Source organism: Phocoena phocoena, chromosome 14 (assembly GCF_963924675.1).
Source record: "Phocoena phocoena chromosome 14, mPhoPho1.1, whole genome shotgun sequence".
Classification (NCBI taxonomy): domain Eukaryota; kingdom Metazoa; phylum Chordata; class Mammalia; order Artiodactyla; family Phocoenidae; genus Phocoena; species Phocoena phocoena.
The window spans coordinates 54,685,933-54,701,248 of record NC_089232.1 but is presented as its reverse complement, the minus strand read 5'-3'; the positions used below and the strand labels follow the sequence as shown (position 1 = coordinate 54,701,248).

Below are 15,316 nucleotides of genomic sequence, written 5' to 3'. Positions count from 1 at the left end.
GTCCGCCTGCCGATGCAGGGGACACAGGTTCATGCCCCGGTCTGGGAAGATCCCACATGCCACAGAGCGACTGGGCCCGTGAGCCATGGCTGCTAAGCCTGCACGTCTGGAGCCTGTGCCCCACAACGGGAGAGGCCACAACAGTGAGAGGCCCGTGTACCGCAAAAAAAAAAAGACTAAAAGACAACCCTCAAAATGGGAGAAAATATTTGCACACGAATCAACAGACAAAGGATTAATCTCCAAAATATATAAATAGCTCATGCAGCCCAATATTAAAGAAACAAACAACCCAATCCAAAAATGGGCAGAAGACCTAAATAGACATTTCTCCAAAGAAGATATACAGATTGCCAACAAACACATGAAAGGATGCTCAACATCACTAATTATTAGAGAAATGCAAATCAAAACTACAATGAGGTATCACCTCACACCAGTTAGAACGGGCATCATCAGAAAATCTACAAACAACAAATGCTAGAGAGGCTGTGGAGAAAAGGGAATCCTCTTGCACTGTTGGTGGGAATGTAAACTGATACAGCCACTATGGAGAACAGTATGGAGGTTCCTTAGAAAATGAAAAATAGAATTACCATATGACCCAGCAATCCCACTACTGGGCATATACCCAGAGAAAACCATAATTCAAAAACACACATGCACCCCAGTGTTCATTGCAGCACTATTTACAATAGCCAGGTCATCGAAGCAACCTAAATGCCCATTGACAGACGAATGGATAGAGAAGATGTGGTACATATATACAATGGAATATCACTCAGCCATAAAAAGGAACAAAATTGGGTCATTTGTAGAGACATGGATGAATCTAGAGACTGTCATACAGAGTGAAGTAAGTCAAAAAGAGAAAAACAAATATCGTATATTAAAGCGTATATGTGGAACATAGAAAAATGGTACAGATGAACCGGTTTGCAGGACAGAAATTGAGACACAGGTGTAGAGAACAAAAGTATGGACGCCAACGTGGGAAAGTGGCGGGGGGTGATGGTGTGGTGTGGTGAATTGGGAGATTGGGATTGACATGTATACACTGATGTGTATAAAATGGATGACTAATAAGGACCTGCTGTATAAAAAAATAAATAAAATAAAATTCAAAAAACAAACAAACAAAAAGGTATGCACAATCATTTCATTATCCTACCTATATACAGCTCCAATAGTGGTGGAAGCCTAAGTATGGCTTCTTTTGCCACTCTGAATAAAAAGATATCATACAATGAATAGAAAAACAAAACAATCCCTTATTCTTTAATGATACATTTATATTAAATAATTGGGAGCCAAAAATTATGTTAATTTTAAAAGTCCATGACAGCATGATAACCTTCAAGATGCACTCATGAATATCAAATCAGCCTTACCTGTTTAACATAATGGATCTGTGACACTCCATCAGTGAGTTGTACACAATGTAACAGCAAAGAAGCTAGATTCTTCCCTTCTACATCAGCCAAAGCTACATAACACACACAAAAAAATTTCTTCAGTGATTTAACAATATATGGATATGAGTTTGCCTTCATCATGTGTTCTATAAAATTTAAATATTTATAAACAAACAAAAAAAAACCTGGCAGAACTTAGTCTGAAGATAGAAGTTTAAGAAAACCATTTTACAACCAAAACTGAATGTAAAGAACGTGGAATAATTAAATACCAAGAGTTTGAACACTATGTGATATGGAGTCCCAGAGATAAATATACTGTTTGCAACCTAAAAAAGAGATCAACAAATGAAGTCAGAAATCACTTACATCTCAAAGTTTCAAGGTCCTGATGACAAACGGTCAATGAAGTAACTTGAGTTTCTTTCTTCTTCTTTACACCCATTTTAAATAGAATTAACAGTAGTCACTACAAGAAAGAAGAGTTTTAAGACACTAATGCACTAAAGCCCTCAGTACCACTGACATTTTGGGCCGGATAATTCTTTGCTATAGAGTGTTGTCCTGGACCCTGTAGGATATTTAACACATCCTTGGCCTCTACCCACTAGATGTCAGTAGCATCCTCTTTCCTCTAAGTTGTGACAACCAAAAAATATCTCTAGTCATTGCCAAATGTCCCCTGGGGAGCAAAGTTGCCACAGACTGAGAACTACTGATCTAAGGATTTCTGCTTTGAAAAACTTGTTTAGACTCAAGAAGAGTTTATTAATGTCTAAAGTTACTTTTACCTACCCAGTCTTTATATTTTAAAATACAGCAAACCTTCATTTTAGTAATAACAAAGAAACCAGTATGGTTTTTCAAAAATAAACTACACATACCTAACCTCCGTGACTTCTTAGACTGACAGATCAGGAGGTATCATGAGATGCTATATCTTTATTTCTGCAAAATATTTAATAAAGGAAACTTTCACATACTATCCTTGTGAGTTTGCTTTTAGTTAACGAACAGTTTGTTTCAGCTAACAGGGTTCATAATGGGCTGAACAAATGTACTCAGAGGATACACACTAATAGTAACATGCGCTCTGAAGACAAGCCGCTAGGGAAATGCCACACAGGGCTCTCTTCTTGGTGCAGTTAGCATTTTTAGCAGTGTTTATAATGTAGACATTAGAGGACATAACATAGTGAATTTATAAAAGACACAAACGTGGGAGCACATGTTGGATGATGGAATTAGGATTAAAAAAAAAGACCAATAAACTGGAATAAATTTACCAAGATGAAACAGAAATAAATGTAAAATGCTGCATTTGGATTAGAAAAATATAATCTAGAAATACAGGATGGGGAGGTGGGGGAAAAAATATGTGATTTGAAACAGCTCAATATGTGGTTTGAATATTATATGTGAGCCAATAGCACAACATGACTGTTAAAAACCACATTAGAAGTCAGCTAGACCAAGGGAATGCCTGATCCCTTGGTCATCTTCACAGGTCAGGCGACATGTGGAGCATTAGATGCTATGCTGGTTGCCATATCTTAAGGAGCCATAGCAAATGATGGAGCTTCCAAGGAACAGCCAGATTTCTGAAGGGCCAAGAGAGCACCTCCTTTCAGAAAACAGTTCAGTTAACCAAAGGTGTTTGGCCTGGAGAAAAGAGGACTGGACAAGTGCCTTAAAAGAGCCGCTGTTGTTGGAGGACTGCTTTGGAGAAAGAGGAATAGATGTCTTCTGTCTTTTTTTTTTGGCTGCACTGCACGGCTTGCAGGATCTTTTCTCTGACCAGGGATTGAACCCGGGGCCACGGAGTGAAAGCACCAAGTCCTAACTACTGGACCACCAAGGAAGTCCCAGATGTCTTCTATCTGAGATGGCTATAGAATTTGTAGATGTCTATAGAATTAGGAAATGTCAGTGCAAGCTTCAGGGAGGCCAGTTCCAGCTCAATACAAAGGAAGAACGCTATGGTTCAACTATAAAATGTGCTGCCTTTCAAAAGAGAATTTCCCAATGCTGGGAATACCCAAACAGAAATTGAATGAACCCTTTCCACCTGTACTCCTGCAATAACCTCCCAACTGGTCTCCAAACTTCCATTCTGCTTCTGAAGAGTCCATTTTCTTCACAGTCATCAAAGCAAATTTTTTCAAATCTAATTACTCTCTTTCTTAAAACTTTCCAAGGGCTTTCATTTTCACTTAGAATAAAATCCAAATTTGAGACTTTGGACTTCAAGGCCCTAAATAATCTGGCCATGCTTTCCCCTGCAGTTCATCTCAAATTAATCTTCTCTTCACCATCTAGGGGACTTTGCACTTCCTGATACCTCTGTCTGTTAGGCTTATTCCACCAAATCTTTGCAAGGCCAACTCTTCATCATTCAGGTCTCCTCTCAAATATTACCTCCTCCAAGAAGCCTTCCATGACCACTCTATCGAAAATGCCACCACTCCTACGCATATACAGACCATTTCTATTGCTTTATTTTCTTCATAGTACTTACTACTACCTGAAGTTACAAGAACTTGTTTATTTGCATATTATCTGTCTCCCCTAGTAATAAATTCCATGAAGGCAGCAACTTTAATCTGTTTTGTCCACTGTTTTAATTCTCAATTCCCAAAACTACCTGGTACATATTAGGTGCTTAATAAATATCTGATGAATAAACAAATGAGTTATTTAAAAAACATTTGTCAGTGATGTTCTAAAAGGTATGTATACCTTTAACAGCAGCAAGTGGACTACGTGTCATCTTAAGTAAATTCTATATCCAAATGACAAGCTAGTCCTGACACTGAAGAACCTTTGGTCCCTTTGCTAAGTAAGAAGTCAATACAGCAATGAAATGTGAAAATCCACTTAACAGAAAATGGTAATAAAAATGGACACAGAAAAGCATTGACAAGGTAAGAATCTGAAAAGTGACAAGATTAGATCAAGGGGAATATCACTGGGGATCACTTCCTAGGTAAGTCACCAATATACAAAGCTTAGAAGGAATAGAGATAGACAACTGGGGAGGCTATTCTCTGGTGAATGGTGAGCAAATCTGCCTCGGGATTTGATCCTGGAACCCTCAAGACTGCACAAAGAGGTCTGGTGCTTATGCGTGCTCAATGGATGCCTAAACGTTTGTCCTGAAGAACTGGGCCTCCCAATAGCGGAAAATCCCGTGCCCACCTTAAGGTACTGCTTAAGTGGCCAGAAGATGCTCAGTAAATTATACTCCTCCTGGGTCCCACTGGCTGCTTCCCTTCTGATTGCTGCTTCACTCCCATCTACAACTTTCTGGCTGACTCCCACAAACATTATCTGGGCAATTTCCCAACCACGTGGAGGCCGGGGAATGACAGGTAAAACAAAAGTGGTTAAAGCGCTATCTCCATGGAGACCTAAGCGACCGGAAATCAGTTTCAAGACCGCCAAATTCTCGCGTAACTGAAGGACGGGAATTGGTGAACATCGCCTGGCGGCCCTAGCAAAGTGGCCGAGCCGAGTGGTGGAGAATCGAACGCTACCGCGGATGGGACAAGCAGGACGCCTGGGAGCCAAACCTCGTTCCCGTGAGAGTCCGAGAAGAGTCGCAGCTCTCAGGACGAGTCCCGGAAGCTGGTCTAGTTCTACGGTGTCTCCGTGGCTCACAGCGTGGTCTGTAGTCGACTACCGGGTCGAGGCGAGGGGAGGGAAGGAAGAGGACCTGGAGGGAAGGAAAGGAAGAGGACCTGGAGGGAAGGAAGAGGACTTGGAGGGAGAATCATCGCGAGAATTGAGCTAATGAACTCCTCCAATCAGGAATCCAGAGGGGTGGTGATGTCACCGGAGAACCGGTGTTAGTGAGTTTGGTCAGACCCTACTTTAAAGAGTGCGCGCGGTACCTCACTTGAACCGCTAGGGCGAACCCTGCCCGCCTACTTACTCTTAGGTAAGCTTTGACAGTGGCCTCCACACCCCTGAGTCCCTGGGAAGCACTTTTGCCTTAACCCAGACGTTCCACCTTCTCCCTCTCAGCCTCCTCAGCGCAGAGACAGAGAGAAAACTGCCTCCGGGCCTTTAGAATCAGGAGCCTGATGACTTTAGAGCCTGTGAGAGGGGGTAGGGGATGGAACGGGCAGTCAACTGAAGCCACAGTAAGAATTTTGACTAAGATGCGAAGTACGGAAATGAACTAACGTATGCCACAGTACAGGTATTCATTCAGCAAACAGTTAATGAATGCTATTGTCGGAGCTGTTACCAGGCGCTATCCTTGAAAGTTATCCTATTTAGGATATATATATTATGCAGAAAACCAAATTATCTGATGGCTCGGCCCTTTAAAAATACATAAAATAAGTAGGTGCCAACCTCTACACTAGGAGCTGGGACGGGGGTAAAATCAAGAAATAGACATGGAGGTTATGTTCAAGTGCAATTAATTTGGGAAATACAGAGAAACATTCCAGTTCCCCAAACCTTTAGTCAGATTGATGATTTTAAGTTTTAAATCATTACTTTTCTGAATTTTATCTCACCTCCGTTTGTTTTTCTTTGTAGTTTTATCACACCTGTGTATGTATCACTAAACAGATCTTATTTTGTTTGATTTTGAGCTTTGTATGTGGAATCGTTTGTTTTCTCCAGGACTTTGCTTCTCTCAGCATTGCTTTTGGCATCCACAGAAAAGCAGGTCTGTGTAGTTCTTTCATTCACTGTTGTATAGTATTCCATTGTTTAATATACCACATTTATCCATTCTAGTCCTCTGGAGATTTGGATTGTTTCCAGCTTTTGCACTAACAATGCTGCTGTGAAGTGTCTTTTACATGTCAGCTGATGAGTGTGGGTAGCACTTCCTCTACAGCAATTTTTTTCTAATTTTGACTGGGACCGATAGTAAGAAATACATTGTACCTTAAACCAAGTACACCTAAGTACTCACACATACATAACTGAAACAAAAATTTCTTGAAATATTTGTTATTCTACAAGAGCTATGTGCTCTGATATTTTCTTTTTTTTTTTAAGTTATGGTAAAATACACATAACAAAATTTACCATCTTAACCATCGTTTTTTTAAAAAAAGAAGGAGAAGAAAGAAACAACAGGCTCAAGGTGGAGCCACTAGCCCCCAGGACAGCAAACCAAGACCTAATGGCAGTTTCAGCCTGTCTCAAGAACAGAATTTCTGGAATTGCTTATCAGCACTAGAGAGGTAATCTTACCTGAAACAATCCTTTCTTTTCCTTTACTCATAACTTCTTTGTCCCACCCCATTTCTATAAAAGCTTTCCATTTTGTACCACTGAAGAAGTGCCTTTCTATTTACTAGATAGGATGCTGCCTGGTTCATAAATCATTGAATAAAGCCAATTAGATCTTCACATTTACTTGGTTGAATTTTGTTTTTTAACACCATTTTTAAGTGTTTTCCTTTTTTAAATATATGTTTCAGTCTCACTGAAGTAACTTCGTAACGATCAATGGATTACAACCCTTTTTAAATTTTGGCCCAACCATTTGAAAGTAAGGGGCATTTGAGAGTAAGACGTTGTGAGTCTTCCCCCCACAAAGTTAGAGCATGAGCTAGGAGGCAAACAAACACAATTAACATGTATGTGCAAAGGTGGTAACTGCCATGGAAAAAACGGGGAATAGAAGAGAGTGAGGGGGAGATCTGTTGCCATTTTAAATAGAGTGGTCAGGGTAGGCCTCCTGGAGTAAGGATTTGCGAGAGATGTGGATAACCTGAGGAAGAGCATTCCATGTGGAGGGAACAGCCACTGCAGAGGTGTGTCAGGGCAGGAGCTTGGTGAGGAAGAACAGCAAGGAGGCCAGTGTGGCTAGAGCCAAGCCAGCAAAGGTATAGGTTATAGGGAATGAAACAAGGGAGTTTCAATTATGTAAAGCCTTACAAGGACTTTTACTGTAAGTGAAATGGGGAGTCATTTTGAGCAGAAGAGTGATAGGATTAATCTGCATTTCAAAAGAGTCCCTGGAGCTACTTTGTTGAGGCTAAGACTTTAGTGGAAGTGGGAAGACTTCCCACTTCAATGAGTGAAGAGGCTATTGCTATAAACTAAGCAGGCAAGATGCTGGTGGCTCAGACCAGGAAGGTAGCAGTGGAAAGTGTGAAGAGTGGACAAATTCAGGATATGATTTGGAAGTAAGCCAACAGGATTTTCTGAAGGATGGGATATGGAGTATGAGGAAAAGAGTCAAAGATGATTCCAAGATTTCAGACCTGAGCAACTGGAAGGATGAAGTTGCCATTCATAGAGTGATCAGGGCAAAAGTTTGCTTGGAGTGGATTTGAATGGGTTTAGAAGAGACTGGGAGGAAAGGAATTGACAGTGACAAGATCAAGCAGCGACAATGGCAGTATAGTACACAGTGGCAAATAAATGGAATGGTAACTCCTAGGGGAAATAGAGGCAAGAGAAATTTCAGGTTTTAAAGACTGAAAGAGTAACGTGTTTGGAAAAGACCTTTTTTTTTGGAGTCAACTTGCACCACCAAATTGAGACCACTTTAAATTCTCTGCTTGGGTCTTTTCAGAACACAGCATGAATTTGGACCATGAACCTTTTTTTAAGTAGCTATATATTTTATTTGTAAAAATGTAGTCCAAGGGAATTTTTAAAGAATCAGTAATCCTTGATATATAAAAGTATAAAAGAAAACACTTAAATGGCATCTTATGGTAAAAGTGGACTACATAAAATCATGAAAAGTAATCAGTATATCTGTGTTTTGTTAAGTGTAGTTTTACTTTAAATATGTACCTGTTAAAGCAGCGTTTTCCCTTCAAGTAGGGAAGGGAATATTTTTATAGTTATTTAATGACACATTTTCACACATAATGATTTTTTTAAGTTCTTTTACATTTGAAAGGATGTTTGAATAATTAAAATTTCACCTTTTAAAACCACAAAAAAGGGATTTAATTGCCTACTCATTTAATACTTGTTCATAAACTTCACTCCAATCACAGGTATCTACTATAATAGGTATTGTTTTCCATAACTGAAAATCTCAATGGAGTCTGTCAGTCTCAGAGTCACCCTTACATTCTAAAAAACACACTTTATGAGAATAATCTGCCAGTAGTGTATGGTGATTTACATAATTAAGGAATCCCTCCTAATAAGCTCTATTTAATAGCTTCATGTCTAAAATGAAATCCAAAAGCATATACTAGAGTATGAATATGAATATTTTATTGTTTGTTAATATAAGATGATATTTTCTGGCCAGGAGTCTCTCATGAGGTTGCAGTCGTCCAAAGGCTTAACTAAGGGTGGAGGATCCATTTCCAAGATGACTTAACTCAGTGGTGCTTGTTGTTTACAAAAGGCCTTAGTTCCTCCCCATGTGGGCCTCTCCCCCAGGCTGCTTGAGCTTTCTCACAACATGGTAGCTGGCCTTCCCCAGAAAGAGCAAGGTAGAAGCTTCAATGGCTTTTATGGCCTAGCCACAGAAGTCCCACACCATGTCAACAATATCGCATTGATTACAAAGTTCAGTCCTATTCATTGTGAGAGGGGACTACACCAACCCATAAATGCCAGGAGGCCAGTATAGTTGGGGGGCCACTTTGGAGGCTAGCTACCACAGTCTATAACACATCTACAAATTTCTCTTGATACTTAAAATGTACTGACTAATGGATCACAACTAAGGAATGATTTATTTACGAGTTGTTTGATTATAATTTCCACAGTATATCTTAAGGAAACACTAATGCTCATGTGTTCTTACAAACTTATTTGCCTTTAATGACATACATTTTCATAGAAGACAGCCACAGAATTTAAACATAAAACTAGGTTTACTAGATGCACGAGGATCCGTGGTGCCTGAGACGGGGTTTCAACCTGGCTTCCCAGGATGTTGGTAGCCTTCATACCAGACTGGCTGAGAGGCAGGGCAGAAGTCAATCAAAATGATCCAGTGGGTCCTAGAGGAGAATGACCAGCTGATCTGCTGTATCGTGGAGTGTCAGAACAAAGGCCAGGCAAATGAGTGCACCCAGTACCAGCATGTGTTACACAGAAATTTCATTTATTTGGCTACTATCACAGATGCCAGCCCAACCATTGCTTCAAAAGCAATGGAATAATCTTCCAGTTGGCTGTTGTGAGGAGTCATTGAATGTAATTCATTTCCTATGAAGTAGAATCTTTACCACCTCAACTGCTTAAAACATGAATGAAACTGCTGTGACTCTCAAATATGTGAAGAAAGCTACTAAATTAACTGTATTCTCAATGTAAATATTTATTTTAATAATTAAGCAAATTCCCTAAAAAAACAAAAAAAAGGTTTGTTAGGTTTGTTATGAATGAGGCACATTTTAGATGTTCTTGAAACTCTTTCTTTTTTTATTTTATTTTGATTTAAAAATTTTTTATTTTTGGCTGCGTTGGGTCTTCGTTGCTACGTGCAGGCTTTCTCTAGTTGCAGAGAGCAGGGGGCTACTCTTTGTTGCGGTGCACAGGCTTCTCATTGCGATGGCTTCTCTTGTTGTGGAGCATGGGCTCTAGGCGTGCGGGCTTAGTTGCTCCGTGGCCGGTGGGATCTTTCAGGACCAGGGATCAAACCTGTGTCCCCTGCATTGGCAGACGGATTCTTAACCACTGGGCCACCAGGGAAGTCCCAAACTTTTCCTTTCTAAAGAACTCTGATCTTATCCCTTCCCTACTTAAAAGCACATGATGGCGCTCTTTTATGTATTCTTTCTTTCCTTCACCAAACACCAGCCTCCAACTTGTGGGACCTTCTCAGTATTCCCTGAAAGCACTGATCTTTCATGCACTGTGCTGTCTGCTTGGAAGGTTTTTCTTGCTTTTTATTTTTCTCTTTAAGATTTTTTTTTTTTTGATGTGGACCATTTTTTAAAGTCTTTATTGAATTTGTTACAATATTGCTTCTGTTTTATGTTTTGGTTTTTTTGGCTGGGAGGCATGTGGGATCTTAGCTCCCTGACCAGGGAGGGATAGAACTCGCACCCCCTGCACTGGAAGGCGAAGTCTTAACCACTGGACCGCCAGGGAAGTCCCTCAGAAGGTCTTTCTTATTCCCACCCGTAAAACTTCCTCACACTTGAAGATACATCTCACATGTCACCTCCTCAGTGAAACCTGACAAGAAATTCTTGTTTTTACTGCCAGTAGTTTTGTCTCAGCTTTGTCACTTTGTCTCAGCATTGTCACTTTGTTGGGACATGCTAGTCATTTGTATGCTTGTCAGTCTTCCTATTAATTTCTGAACTTTTCCAAGACAGGAGCCATCTTTAGGTCCTTATTGACTAGTACAGTGCCTAGCGTGAGTAACTCAGCAAATATACTGGTTGGGTTAGGATAATAGACCATCAAGTTCTTTTCCAGCGTTAATGTGCAATGATGCTTACCTTACCACTATGTGGCAGCAAACTACAGAATTACTTCCACCTTTCAATAAGGAGTTCAGCCAGGATGAATGTTCACCAGACAATGGTTTTCCTGGGAGTAGAATTACAGGAGGCCCTCACTTTCCATGTTGTTTATTTCTGCACCATTTGAATGATAGCATATTTTTTCATGTGGAATATAGAATTCATCCAGAAAAATACATAAAACAAATATTTACAAATAGATTTTAGCTTATTAACTTCTACCCAAAGTGTGTTAGAATAGCTTGTCAGCTCAGTTTAAATGCTATATTTATTATGAAGCATAACATTCAAATAGAAAATTACTTTGTTTATGAAAATTGCTCAATATTATGTTTCTAAAATTCATAGTGCTGCTTATACTTTTTACAAAAAAATCAAATATTTAAACTTTAAAAGAAAATTTCAGTGAGTAACTTAAAAATTAAGTCATAAGGAAAATAGTTATAAAATAATATGACCCGGAAATATTAGAACAGCAAATCATATATACATTATGTTTACAACTTGATAAAAAAATGTGGATACTGTGAATAAGAATTGGAAAATAATGTGTTTTGAAAAGCAGTTAATCAGGCTGGTAACATTATGAGTGAACTTTTTTTCTTCTTAAACTTTAGTGTAACACTAGTTTAATAGAGTTTTCTTTTAAGGCTTGTTTTTGCAGGTTGTAGAGTTGCTAATTGGAACACCCTCAAATTACCGAAAAGTTAATATTTTTTACCAGCTGAATTTTATTATTGTCATTTTGAAGAAAGGCAGCAATTATGTTGGGCACAGATGGAAAAACACAAAAATTTTAAATACATAACATCATCTTTGATTAAAATGCTTTTGAAAAGAAAATTTTTTAAAAATTTTTGTTGCAAAAAGCAGTCTTATTTCCCCCATATTATTCTGCCACCCCAAAACATCTATCATTTGGGAGCCCATGTATGGACTATATCTGAGAAAGACCAATGAGGAAGATTTGCATCACCCAGTCCATATGGCAATCCCAATTCTCAGTCCTCTCCGGAGGAGGGGACTTGTAGATACCTACCACTGTTTCTTTGGGACATCTGGAGAAGAAATCTCTAGCACAGGAAGAGATGGAAAGTTTAATATAAATTTTAGAGAGTAAGACTCTGCTGGGTCCTGCAAGGGAAGAAAACAAAGTTTGTAAAATATAGAATCTCTTGGAAAAGGTAAAGATTGTATTAAGTTTGTTTTCCTTTTTTACGTATAGTTGATTTACAATATTGTGTTAGTTTCAAAAGTAAAGCAAAGTGATTGATTCAGTTATATATATTCTTTTCCATTATAGGTTATTACAAGATATTGAGTATAGTTCCCTGTGCTATACAGTCCTTGTTGTTTATTTTATATATAGTGGTGTGCATCTGTTAATCCCACACTCCTAATTTATCCCTCCCCCCCTTCCCCTTTGGTAACCATAAGTTTGTTTTCTTTGTCTGTGAGTCTGTTTCTGCTTTGTACATAAGTTCATTTGTATTATTTTTTAGATTCCACATATAAGTGATATCATAATATTTGTCTTAGTCTGACTTACTTCACTTAGTTTGATATTCTCTAGGTCCATCCATGTTGCTGCAAATGGCAATATTTCATTTTTCATGGCTGAGTAATATGTTCCATTGTGTGTCCTGAGTAATATTCTACTCCCCGTACACACACATACACCACGTCTTCTTTATCCATTCATCTGTCGATAGACACTTAGGTTGCTTTCATGTTTTGGCTATTGTAAATAGTGCTGCTACAAACATTGAGGGATATATGCCCATGAGTGGGAATTCTGGATCATATGATAGCTCTATCTTTAGGTTTTTAAGGAACCTCCATAGTGGCTGCACCAGTTTATTATTTGCATACTTTTTTTTTTTTTTTTTTTTTGCGGTATGCGGGCCTCTCACTGTTGTGGCCTCTCCCATTGCGGAGCACAGGCTCCGGACGCGCGGTATTTCAGTACCCCCAAATACTCTTTTTCAACTGCTCTACTTGTCATGAAAGGTACTTAAATGGATTTAAAAGATGACTAGGAGGCCCAATGGACAGAACTCAGTGACTGAGTATAGTAATAAGTGAAAGACAGGAATCGGGGATGATTTCTAGGATTTTGTTTGGAGTGAAGACACTCCTAGTGGTCCTAGGCCTCTGGCAGGACTGAGTCGAGATCCAGCAGAGTAGCTGCTTGGAGCATTTTGGGGTGTGAGTAAACATAGTTAACACTCTTGCCCCTTTCAGGAAAAGCCCAATTCACTTCCGTAAGCACTTTTGTTAGAAAGACTACAAAAAGGGCCATTCAAGTTTATTTTAAATATCACACAAAAATAGTATCTTCTTTCAACTGAATGCTCCACACTAGTGTCTCATGGTACCAGCTCTCCAGCAGCACACTGATTTCAGAGCTTACAGCCTACTTTTCCTGGGGTTACTTTGTCAGAGCTTCTGCCTACTTTGGGCAGAATTGGCTTAGAACTGGGTGAGGCTCTGCCTGCCTGAGAGAGGAGGGACTTGAGCCAGGAGGGACCAGGGAAGGTTAGCTCTGGCAGATGGTAACAATAAAGGCCAGTGTTAATGGGGCACTCACCACGAGTCACACCTCTTCTGAGCCCTTCACAGAGGTCAGCTCACTCAGTTCTCACACAAATGTATGAGCTAATTACTGTCTCCATTTTGCAAATGAGACAACTGATTTTTCTAGAGGTTAAGAGAAAGGATTGAGTCAGAGACCAAAGTGTGAAGCTTTACCACTGACTAGTAAACTAAGCTCTTTCAGCCTCAGTTTTCTCATCTTTTAAAAATGGCTGTAATAATAGCTACTTTGCTACATCTTTGTGAGAATTAAATGAGATAGCACAGGGAAGTGCCTATCAGGGTTTCTGGAGCAGAATACACGTGCAATAAATGGTCTGTTATTTTTCCCATTTATACTTGACTCTCAACCACAAGCCCTCTTGGGCTCACTGCCCCTCACTTAATTTTCAGTACTTTCTATGATAGGCTGTATAAAGGCTCCCCAAATATGCCCATGTGGTAATCCTCGGACCTGTGAATGTGTTATCTTACATGGTAAAAGTGACTTTGCAGATGTGATTAAACACATTTTGAGATGAGATTATCCTGTATTATCCAGGTGAGCCCAGTCACAAGGGTCTTCATGAGAGGGAGGAGGATTGAAGTCAGAAAAGATAATGATAACAGAAGCAGGGTTTAGCATGATCTGTTCTGAAGATGGAGGAAAGAGCCACGAGCCAAGGAATGCAGGCAGCCTCTAGAAACTGGAAAAGATAGGAACACCGCCCTGCTGACACCTTGATTTTTAACTCCATAAGACCCATTTCAGGCTTCTGACGTCCAGAACTATAAAAAAATTTTTAAGTGTGTGTTGTTTTAAGCTACCAAGTGTGTAGTGTTTGTTACAGCAGCAATAAGAAACTAATACACTCCCTAACTGAAAAAGAAGAGTGTGGACACCAAGCTGCACACCTCCATTGACCTCAGTGTCAAAGCCAGACCAGCTCCAGGTTACTCACCTGGCAGGCTGCCCTCAGCCCCTTAGCTCAGACAGACTTAGGGCTGGTGAAACTAAACCCTGTGTAGCTGGGATTTTTGTGTGGTGCTTTTATTCTATTCTTTTTTTAATTTAAAGAATAGATTTTTTTTTTTTTTAATATTACGCGGACCTCTCACTGTTGTGGCCTCTCCCGTTGTGGAGCACAGGATCCGGATGCAAAGGCTTAGCGGCCATGGCTCACGGGCCCAACCGCTCCGCGGCATGTGGGATCTTCCTGGACCGGGGCACGAACCCGTGTCCCCTGCATCAGCAGGCGGACTTTCAACCACTGCGCCACCAGGGAAGCCCTGCTAGTTGCTTTTTAACCACAACAAACTAGTACCGACAGCACCAGTACAAAAGATCGCAGTAAAGGTTCAAAGATCAAGGTGTTCTCTTAGCAAGGCAGAAAGATTCAGTCTCTGATCTTTGGAATTTAGGCTGCAGTCCCTATTTGTCGGCAGATCCCTGGGTGCCTGGCACAATCCACGTTTTCAGTCGGATTTGAACAGAAGAATGGCCACTTGGCCCAGTGGTAGAAGTGGATGCGGTGTTGGGTATCCTGTGTCACGTGAGTACCGAAGTTCCTCTCCCTCCACGCAGCGCCAGGTGGGGGTGTACTTTTTAGCAGACTCCTTGCGGTTTGGGGCTGCAGTGCCCTCCTCTAGGTCGTACTTCCCCAGCCCCCAGTACCGCACTCCACTTAGTCCTGCGGCATCTCCTCGGCACCGCTGCATTTTTCATCACGGCCTTCTGGTCGCAGGTGGTTCCTATAGGGCCAGGTCTGGCCGACAGCTGCGGCCTCCTACGGGAGACCTAGCGGGCACATGTAAGCCTGAACCAAGCTCTCCTGGCTGGCTGGCGCTAGCCTCTGCCTATGCCTGGACTTTGGTGTGGAAATGGGTAAATTCAGG

The 15,316-nt window shown here is 40.4% G+C and overlaps 1 protein-coding gene and 1 pseudogene across 1 annotated transcript in view; one reads left to right on the top strand and one right to left on the bottom strand.

Annotated features, from left to right (window-relative positions):
- Positions 1-1,860, bottom strand: part of THADA (THADA armadillo repeat containing) — a 311,584-nt gene extending 309,724 nt beyond the window's left edge. The window contains 2 exon segments of the mRNA XM_065890727.1: positions 1,392-1,486; positions 1,785-1,860. Of these exon segments, the coding sequence (XP_065746799.1) occupies positions 1,392-1,486; positions 1,785-1,860 (171 nt within the window).
- Positions 1,861-9,300: 7,440 nt separating this feature from the next.
- On the top strand, positions 9,301-9,532 carry LOC136134204 (SS18-like protein 2 pseudogene; annotated as a pseudogene).
- The last annotated feature ends 5,784 nt before the right edge of the window (positions 9,533-15,316 follow it).